Raw genomic sequence first — 9,262 nt, 5'->3', positions numbered from 1 at the left:
ATGGCTTCTCTGAATTCAAACAAATTTTTAGAGCAAAATGCTGTTGCATTAGATAAGAAGTGCTGAGCAGTATTGCTTTCGAGTTCTTTCCTTCTTTCTTCTATGTGGGCTGGGAGTTTTTGTACTGTTTTTGTTGTCCATTCTCAGGTAAGGTTGGCAAGCTCTCATTACCCCCACAGCTTGAGGAGACAGAAGAGAACTGAATGGTGGAGAGAGAGAGGGGGGGAAGAAAAAAAAAAAAAAAAAAAAAAAAAAAAAAAGAGAGATGAAGGCCTGTCCCCTGTGCAGATGGCTGAGGTAGGAAAGGGAGGTGTGGCACCAAAGCCAGGTTATTGGGTCTTCTGGGCCCACTTTAGGTCATCAGATCTGGGCTTCTCTCCCGTAAGGCCCTGAATTATGTCCTCCAGACTCCTCCAGAAGCCAAATTTCTCCAGTGGGTAGTTCAACCAGCCTGGATACATGTGCAAGCACACAAATTCACAAGCCCACATGCACACATGCATGAACACACAAGTATACCGTTAAAATGAACACTAATGTTATGGTGCTTCAGTGACATAAACTAACTGTCCATATGTCAACGCATGTACATGTGTATTCATGTGATGTGAAAGTCAATGTGTGTGTATGTATTTGCTTACCAGTGGTAATGCAGAAGTAAGTCTCATGAGGTGCTACATGGTGCACTCTGTGGTGTTTGCGTGGGAGGATGATGTGGAAGTCCTGGAGGAACATGACCCAGCGTGGCAGCCCAAAATACGTGTGTGACCACTTATGGATTTGATTAGTCAGAGTCACAAAGATGGCCAGAGCAAACAGATAACAGTACCAGGGGTACACATGATAGATATCCACTGGAAAGACAGAGAAGCATACAGAGAGATGCAGAGTGGCACATTACAAAACGCACATTCAAAAGTTAAAAAACATGTTAAAACAGATGTTCTTTTAAGCAAAGTTTTATTTTAAAAACATCTTAAGCTCTGAAATCAGGTGGCTCATGGCTGGCCTGCTGTCTTACCTGGGCTTGAAGTGTGAAAGCTGTAGGCCATGTTAGCCAAGGGAACAATCGTTATCATGCAATTATCACCATTTGTTTCAATGAAATCATGCCGGGTAATAGCAGTGGGATCAATGTGATGCTCGCGAAATGGCCGGATGAAGGCCTAAGAAAGGAGCAGAGAGAAATACAGAAGTCCTAAAGGAGTCTTAAATATTTATGGTGTCCTAAAATCCTGATTGATTTAAATCAACAAGACAATTTGATACTCTTGTCCACCTGATAAGTCTGTAGATCAATGTAGTGAGAGCAGGTTAACTTTGAAACTGCCCTTTTAAATTCCACTACTGTTGGCCCACTGTCCTACTGTGACTTTTACAGTGCAGTTGTGAGTGCATGGGTAGGTCAGAAAATTTAAATTATTTTCGGTTCTCCCCCATACCTTTCCAAAGATAGGCAGATCCACTGACCCCCATGTGTCAGCACCCCAGTGAACCAATCCAGATGCAAAGTCTGCTGTTAAGATTCCTGCCACTGTGTGTTGACATATGCAGCCACACATGCACACCCAAACAAAAACAATTGTTATTTTTATTATTAACTATTATTATTATTATTATTATTATTATTATTATTATTAATCATCATTATTATCATTAGTGTTGTTGTTATTATTGTTATTATTATTAATAATAATAATAATAATAACAACACACATTTGGTCTTTAGTACAGGTCAGGCTTGTTGTTAGTCCATGATTCCATGTATCCAAGGTACTCACCAATCCCAAGGAGAATGTACCAGATATGGCCCAAGTGAAAGTGGGTGAGGAGATGAAAGAAGTTAAAGGCCATGAGAGCAAAGCAAAGAACAACACTGATCCACTCCTGGCACCTCTTACCTACCCAAAGAAGAGGAAATTGAAGAGAATTATAGAAAGAGAGCGACTCACAGAATTGCACAGACACACAAACCACCTTAAAATGTTCTCCCTCTATGACATTTGAATTATACTATTTCAGCAGCAGGTTTACATACAAAAATACACTTTCTGTACACAAAGCTGTTCATGGAGTGGCAGAGGGCATGCACATACGAGTGCCTGTGCACGGTTCTGATAGGGCAATGCCTTGGCTCTGAAGCTGTAATTTGATTTCTGTGCATTCCTTTTCCCTCCTCCTAACTCAGATCACCAAGTAAGAGTATTGTTTAGCTACTGTAGATACATAAAGAGCAATTCATAGCCAACCAAGGAAAACACGATCAGGTCACTAGGAGTGCCACCCACTGGAGTTATCTGGAGATACTCTTCTATACACTGCTGTTCATTTCATTGCTAGGACAAACATAGGTGAGCACTGGACACCACACTGTGCAGCTGCCAAAATTCTGGTTTGAACCACTTCCTTCATCACAGGCACTGAGAAATGTGTTTAAAAGAACTGCACCACACAAGACCACACCGGTCATTAAAGCTTATTCATACACAGGGGTGAGGACTGCGTACACGATGCAACACTGGCCGGCCTCCTGCCTGCTGCTCTGCTAAGTTCTACATGAACGTTAACCTAAGAATCTAACAGAGACGCAGGGTGTATACTTCAGAACCAACACAGCGATAAATCCCTATACTACTTCAGAGTTACAGATTTTATTGACAACGACGTTGAATACTGTTTTCGGTTAAAGTTGTCCGCTTCAGCATTCTACTAGTTGACATAGCAACTAGCTTACTACGGTGATGTTAATGTTCCTTAGACTGCAGTTAATTTCTGATACATTCCCCCATCCTTTGTACTCATTAAAAACAATCTAGTTCTACAAAATACTACACAAAATGCCATAACTCATTCCAAATATGCTGCATGAGGGTTAACATCTCAACATAAAAGATATTTTCCAGCAAATAATACCTTCACGGCAAACTAAACTAAACAGCGCTCCCTGTGGGGAAGCACACTCCTCCCAGAATGGTCATACGAAGTGACACTTGGCTAAAAGCTGAACTAGCTATTAGTCTAGTTATAGGACAGATATGCAACGATGACTTAATTCAGGCTTAAACGTGAAGGCTGCATCAAAATAATTCCGAAAGCTGGGCTAGCTAGGATTACTTATATCACGCAGCTATCTTTAGCAAACGTGTTCGCGTTGGTACTGACACTACGGAGAAGTTAATCAGCTGGGTAAGATAACTAGCTAGCTACAAAGAAATTAACATTGGCACCAACATCGAATTATGACAGGTTACATTCGTGCTTTAACTGTCAGCCACCATATTCTGGGAAATAAGTAGCTGACTTCTATTAGGCAGCTACGCTGGCACTGGTGGCATAGCTAGCCACCCTGCTAGCTAGCTAATGAGCTAAGAGGCAAAAACACAGACCTGTCTTCTCACCTGGTGAATATAAATTCGCCAGCTCCTGAGCACCTGCATGTTGGGGGCCCCATCTTGCGGAGACCCGAACTGGTGAACTTCGTTCGGTTTCCTGAAAGTTGTCCCTATCGCCGTTTTCGTCCAGGATGCTCGCCATATTCGTCCCAGGCTCAGCCCCGTTTAGGAAGCTACAAACAGCAGTTCCTCAATCCACGCCTTTGTCGGCACGGTAACACTTTATATTCAGCCAATCATCAATCAATCCAAACTTTTCATCATCGGACCATTTACCAATAAGTTGACACAGAAAATACACGTATTTTCTGACTCCACCAGTCTGCAACCAATCAGAAAACATTGGTTAAAATGCTTTATTGTGCAGTTCCAAGGATATCATACCCTAGCGCCCTTTCCAAAATCAGACCCGTTTTATTTTAAATCGTGCAAACAGGCCCAATCAAGATCTTTCTAAATCCAACAATGTGATTCAAAATTAAATTCCTTAATAAGAGACATAAACGATTTAGTCATTTATCACTTTAAATAAAAACGCCGAAAGGTTAAAAGAATGTGCAGTTTTTGTCACTTAATAGATAGCGTAGCATTACAACTTCAGATGCAACGACGTCAAAATGTCCACTAGATGTCAGTATAGTAATTAGCTTGAGGGAAACATTTCAAGTTCATTAGCGCTGGCGACGGGATAAGATCATATGATGAACTATCAAGTCCATACTTCGTGCATACGTATATATGCAGTTTATATACGTTTACTGTTCATTGTTATGGTCTGTCCAATAAAACAAAAAATTAGTTTCATAACATGTTATGTAGACCATATGCTATGGCCTATCCTGTAAGGTCTTATGCAATGAAAATGTCTAATTTAGACTTGATTTATATAGCATATTTTTGTAATTAACATCTAGACTGTTTAATTTGGCAAGTGCTGTGAAGATTCCTATGTTTCTTCACAGAATGATTGTTTATGCATGACAGTCTAAACCAGGTGTATCAGGCTCCAATTTTAGTGGGCCACAAGATGATATTTAACTGATAATCTAATTACCAGGGCCTTGATTAGTTGGTTTGAATGTATTAAGGCAGAGAAAATACAAAATGTTGCAGTGCTGTGTAGCTGAACCCACATGCAAAAGGTCTATGGAACACCTTTAAGAATCACATACAAAATATATATACGCTTATTTACCACATAAAAGTAAACAGGACCTTGTAGTGTAATTATACACAGGATAAGATGTCAGATATCTTTTGTCAAACCATTAGTTTCACGCAGGGCCCAGTCCACCCACTTCAGAATAGAAACCACAACCCCGTGAGCTCTTTATCTGGGCCATCACATAGGTACCTCCATTAGTCTGCGTTTTGCTTAATTAAGCCCACCACACCTCCAGAAGGCTCAACAGTGAGGTCTGGTGTCCCAGATGCATCACCCTCCAAGCTCACTTTTAAACCAACCACATACAAACCTCTTTAGTCATAAACCCATATTGGCATCCCTGCCCCACTGACAACAGGGGCTTTTACATATGTCTTCCATGTATCTGAGACACCAAACATCTCCATCTTTATTAAATTTCTCCAACTAACCTGTGATCTTTTCATCCACTAAATAGCCCTTTCAGCTACTTCAGATAATTCCCAAGCCTCTAAAACCAAATTCCACAAGCAAGGATGTGCCAGCTACAAACCCCACACATACACACCTCACTCACCCTCCCCGGGAGGTCTTTTTATTTCAAGCTTCGGTCCTCTACCAGAGGCCTGGGAGCTTGAGGGTCCTGCGTAGTACCTTAGCTGTTTCCAGCAGGACTGCACTCTTCTGGAGACTGAGATTGGGCTTGCAGCATCTATCACTACTGCCCTCTTCTGATGTTTATCCATCACTTCTATGTCCAGTTGTTTAGCCGTTACCCCAGTCACACCACTGACTTCAGTACAGGAGGTCCGTTGTTTGAATCTCAACCAGGGTGTCTCCAGTGTGGTCCCATAGGCAAGATCCATTAAGCTACCTGACAACAATGAGAGTTAAAAATGAGTCACACTGGCTAGGATGTCACCTGGGTCAAGAAGATCCACCTCAGATGCTGGGGGACCATCAGTGTGATGTAAAGTGGGCTACTGGGACAGATACAAGACACACATGGACAAGAGTGGAGAATAGAGGAATGTTGTAATGTTACTACACAAGCAATCCCAATGTGACAGGGTATATGCAGAGGATGTTTGAACATATATATTCATGTTTGAATATATTTATCTGCCATATCATCATATACTGCATATATATCCACACAAGGATATGATTTCGTTTGCATAGGGAAACATATTATATCCTATTTATTTGGTGCCACGTTATTTGTTAAATAGCCTACATGTTTCAAAATGTCTAAAGCTTTGATCTACTTGTGTCCATATTTAAATAGTAAACTAATTTTTGTGCTATTCTTTCCTGTACGACAACTTTATTATTTTTTGTTTGTTTCCTATATTGACGAGAACGGGAAAATTACGTGCCTCTTCCGTAAGAGTTCAGGGATCAGGTTTAGGCCGGTTTATACTACGAGCAACTCTTTTTCTTTTTTTTCTTTTTTTTTTGAAGCCACCGACTCAACACGTCAGACAGGTCACCGCCCACCTCTAGTATATAAACACAAACTTCGAAACATGGGAAATCGACAGCGCGTTTCTGTTCAAGCACGCCAAGGGACTACCAACCAGACTAGATTGATCTCATCACTATATTTATCACTACCATATAAATATATTTAGTCGCTCAGGGTCTGCTTGCTGTTTAGGCTATAGTTTTCTTGTGCGTTTGTGGCTGTAAATTCGCCAGGGCAACCAGACCCTGATTCTTCTCCTGCCGCAATCCGGCGGGTGTTAAGATCCATGGAAGTGGTCGGTATTTACGAAAGGGACTGCCTTGCTTTCCACACTGGCAACAGTATCAGTCCCGTCAACAACGGCGTGTACAAGCAATCCACTGACGGCTCGATGACGAAACTTGGTATCTCCGAGAACGAGAAGGCGATAGATTTCAGCATCTACTTGGACTCCGCTCTTCAGTACCAGCAGCTGGTGAGCCAGGGCGAGGTGCAGCCCGAGCACCGCGACGGGGAACTCTTCTCTGACTTTCTTTCTGAGGACGTCAAGACCAAGAGGGCTGCGGCTCTACAAAATTACAAGAACTACATATCACTGGCTGACCACGAACCCAACCAGCTCGGTTACCCTGAACTGCAGGAGACGCGGGTCGACACGGTTTTCAGCCCGGACTTTCTCGGCAGTTTTGGGAAGAATCCCTGGCGAGGCGACTTGAACGAAGACCCACGAATGGATAATTCGGGAGGCTTTGACATGCGCTCGTATCTGCAGTACCAGGCGGCTCCTAGCGGGAGCCTCGGAAACATTTCCACAGCTTCTTCCTCTTGCTCCAGCCCCCCAGGTACACCAGCCCCGCCAGGTAAGGGTAGTTCACCTCAGCCTGGCGGCAAAATGCCCTCGGTTGGCAAAGGGAAGAAGAGACTGGACAAGGACAGTGAGGAGTATAGGCAACGCCGGGAGAGGAACAATCTTGCCGTGCGCAAAAGCAGGGACAAAGCCAAAATGCGCAATCTCGAGACGCAGCATAAAGTGCTGGAGCTCGCCGCCGAAAATGACCGTTTACAGAAGCGCGTGGAGCAGCTGTCACGAGAGTTGGCCACGCTGCGAAATTTGCTCTCCGCTACCGGTCAGTGCTAACAGTAGGCTACGCCATCTACGCTTGGAGAAAGCGGCTGGTACTTCATGAGCCTTTATACAGATGACTGTAAAACTGGTTCTAACAAGTGTACATTTTACAAATGAGTTAATTCTAAGTGGCAACAGTTCTTCATAAAAATGTTTTGTTTACAAGCGCGAGAGCATATAAAGTGGACTTGGCGCCTGGATTGCGCAACAGTATCCCCATGCTTGGTGACTTGTCACTATCGTGTTCTGGAAGCCCTATCATGTATTTGGTCTGTACAGTATTTTTGTACGGGTGAAATATCTACTGTTTAATACTCTTGTTATTTAAATACCTTTTCCCCATATCTGGGGCAGTGGCCGTCAAGGGAAGAGTTGTACTGCAGAGGTATGATGCAACTCATTGTAACAGTATTGGCAATGCAATGAAGTAGTGTGCAAAAACGAATAAGGGTACATATGTTCTAATGCTATAAAATATTTTATTGAATTAAATGATTTTTACTTCTCTTTGAACCTGTTCGTCTAATTGCTTCTTTTTACCTTGGCTCTAATGTCACACCCCTCTTGCTCTCTGTAGGATGAGCTTTCATGTCATACACACCTCCTTTAGACAAATTAACCTTTCATGTAAAAATATGATTATTTCAGAGGTTCAGTTTTTGGTATGTGGTTTAAATTCATTCTTATTTTGATCACTAATGTTAAGATGAACTTGAAAGATTTATAGGACGAGAAAAGGGAATACTACATACCTTCATAATGTTGTCAATGTATGTTGATACTGCAGAGACATCTAAATACCTCCACTCGAATTTTCAACATATTTTCACTTCATTTCTGCTTTTACCACACACCATAGATTTATGTATGCTGCAAAGAATTAATAAATTCTTTATATATTCAGTAAATATATTTATGTCAATTGTAACAAAGATAGGGCTTTTGTTTTTGTTTTTTGTTTTTTCCTAAGATACTGGAGACTTTCTAGGGCCGTTTACAGGTTTGTCCTTTGTCCACCTCTACCAGCAGAATTATCTAAAGCACACAGGTACTGTCAATAGTCTACTGAGTTCAGTGCTCTCAGAAGTCTGGGTCAAGGCTGGATCAACATTTATTTGGTAGCAGCCCCCCAAACAACCTCAGTGCTGTAATTGGTTCTTCTATAAACATACACATATACATGCAAATGGAAAAAGACTACTAAGAAAATAAGAATAATTTGGTACAGTTGTATTTGGAATAATAACATTTTAATTGTATAATATTAACACCCCAAACATCTTCATAAGTGTAAAAATAGGCAAATGCACATGCAGTGCAGGATGCAGGTTAGATTACACATGAAAAATAGGGGAAAGTGAGTTTTTTTTGTCAGAGTGTAGACATTTAAATGTTTACTTGGTGTAATAAACTGTTCAACAATAACCTGCCATGATAAATGAACATACTCTTTTATATTATTTCAAGTAATAAACCTTCACCTTTAAAATGACCTTCAAGCCAGCTCTAATAAATGTTGATATTTAACTGTTAAATTGATCCTTTCATCATAGTTTTGACATGTAATTTTTCTGACTGAAAGTAGTGCTATGTTATTTATTAGATAAATTATAATTTAAAAGTCTAAGCCACACCTGGGCCCTATGTTCCAAAAAGGCCTTCGAATTCATGCCACCACACTGATTCTCATGAGGCACCTCATGAGTCCTCAAAGTGTAATCATGACCACGCGTTTTCATCTACATAGTTAAATAAACAAACACGGACCGGGTTTCCCCAAGCCCTGATGGTATAACAGCATGTTAAAATAAGAGTCATTGCATCACGGTGCAATATAGGCCACTGCATTCATAGACCCTTGGCTGTGAAATACTGTATTTTATGATTTATGGTGTTTATTTTTTTATGGAGTTGCACTAGCCCTGCAGACATGTGACGATTCAGAGCTATATAGGTCTTAAGCACTGAAGAGTGAGAGGAGGAAGGAACCTGAAGGACAGGTGATGAGCAATCAGTGAGGGGAAGAAGGCCCCCCTCATAAGTGTTCATCTCCATGACAATGGTGGGTGGAAGAGCGAGAGAGAAAGTGGGAGTGGGGTTGAGAGGGGGAGGGGCATGAATCTGAAGCATGT

General features: G+C 41.5%; 2 protein-coding genes across 2 annotated transcripts; one reads left to right on the top strand and one right to left on the bottom strand.

Moving 5' to 3' along the window:
• Nucleotides 1–249: 249 nt before the first annotated feature.
• peds1 (plasmanylethanolamine desaturase 1) lies at nucleotides 250–3,550 on the bottom strand. The gene is made up of 6 exons (XM_027031365.2): nucleotides 3,399–3,550; nucleotides 1,782–1,901; nucleotides 1,443–1,534; nucleotides 1,022–1,166; nucleotides 642–854; nucleotides 250–451 (listed from the first exon to the last, which is right to left on the bottom strand). Exons 1-6 carry the CDS (start codon nucleotides 3,532–3,534, stop codon nucleotides 330–332), a joined length of 828 nt encoding a protein of 275 aa, XP_026887166.2. The 5' UTR covers nucleotides 3,535–3,550; the 3' UTR covers nucleotides 250–329.
• Nucleotides 3,551–6,073: 2,523 nt separating this feature from the next.
• On the top strand, nucleotides 6,074–7,643 carry cebpb (CCAAT enhancer binding protein beta). The gene has a single exon (XM_027031359.2). It carries the CDS (start codon nucleotides 6,291–6,293, stop codon nucleotides 7,140–7,142), a length of 852 nt encoding a protein of 283 aa, XP_026887160.2. The 5' UTR covers nucleotides 6,074–6,290; the 3' UTR covers nucleotides 7,143–7,643.
• Nucleotides 7,644–9,262: the final 1,619 nt, after the last annotated feature.

This window comes from Electrophorus electricus, chromosome 23, assembly GCF_013358815.1.
Source record: "Electrophorus electricus isolate fEleEle1 chromosome 23, fEleEle1.pri, whole genome shotgun sequence".
Classification (NCBI taxonomy): domain Eukaryota; kingdom Metazoa; phylum Chordata; class Actinopteri; order Gymnotiformes; family Gymnotidae; genus Electrophorus; species Electrophorus electricus.
Note: the sequence above shows the minus strand (reverse complement) of the source record. Positions and strands in the feature narration are given on the sequence as shown.

Excerpts from the sequence above, each read along its gene's own strand:
- peds1 (XM_027031365.2), bottom strand. The coding sequence starts at position 3,534 with ATGGCGAGCATCCTGGACGAAAACGGCGATAGGGACAACTTTCAGGAA. Across the intron at positions 1,902-3,398 it reads GGCGAATTTATATTCACCAG|GTAAGAGGTGCCAGGAGTGG; the intron begins GTGAGAAGACAG and ends TTCTTTGGGTAG. Across the intron at positions 855-1,021 it reads CTTTCACACTTCAAGCCCAG|TGGATATCTATCATGTGTAC; the intron begins GTAAGACAGCAG and ends CTGTCTTTCCAG.
- cebpb (XM_027031359.2), top strand. The coding sequence starts at position 6,291 with ATGGAAGTGGTCGGTATTTACGAAAGGGACTGCCTTGCTTTCCACACT.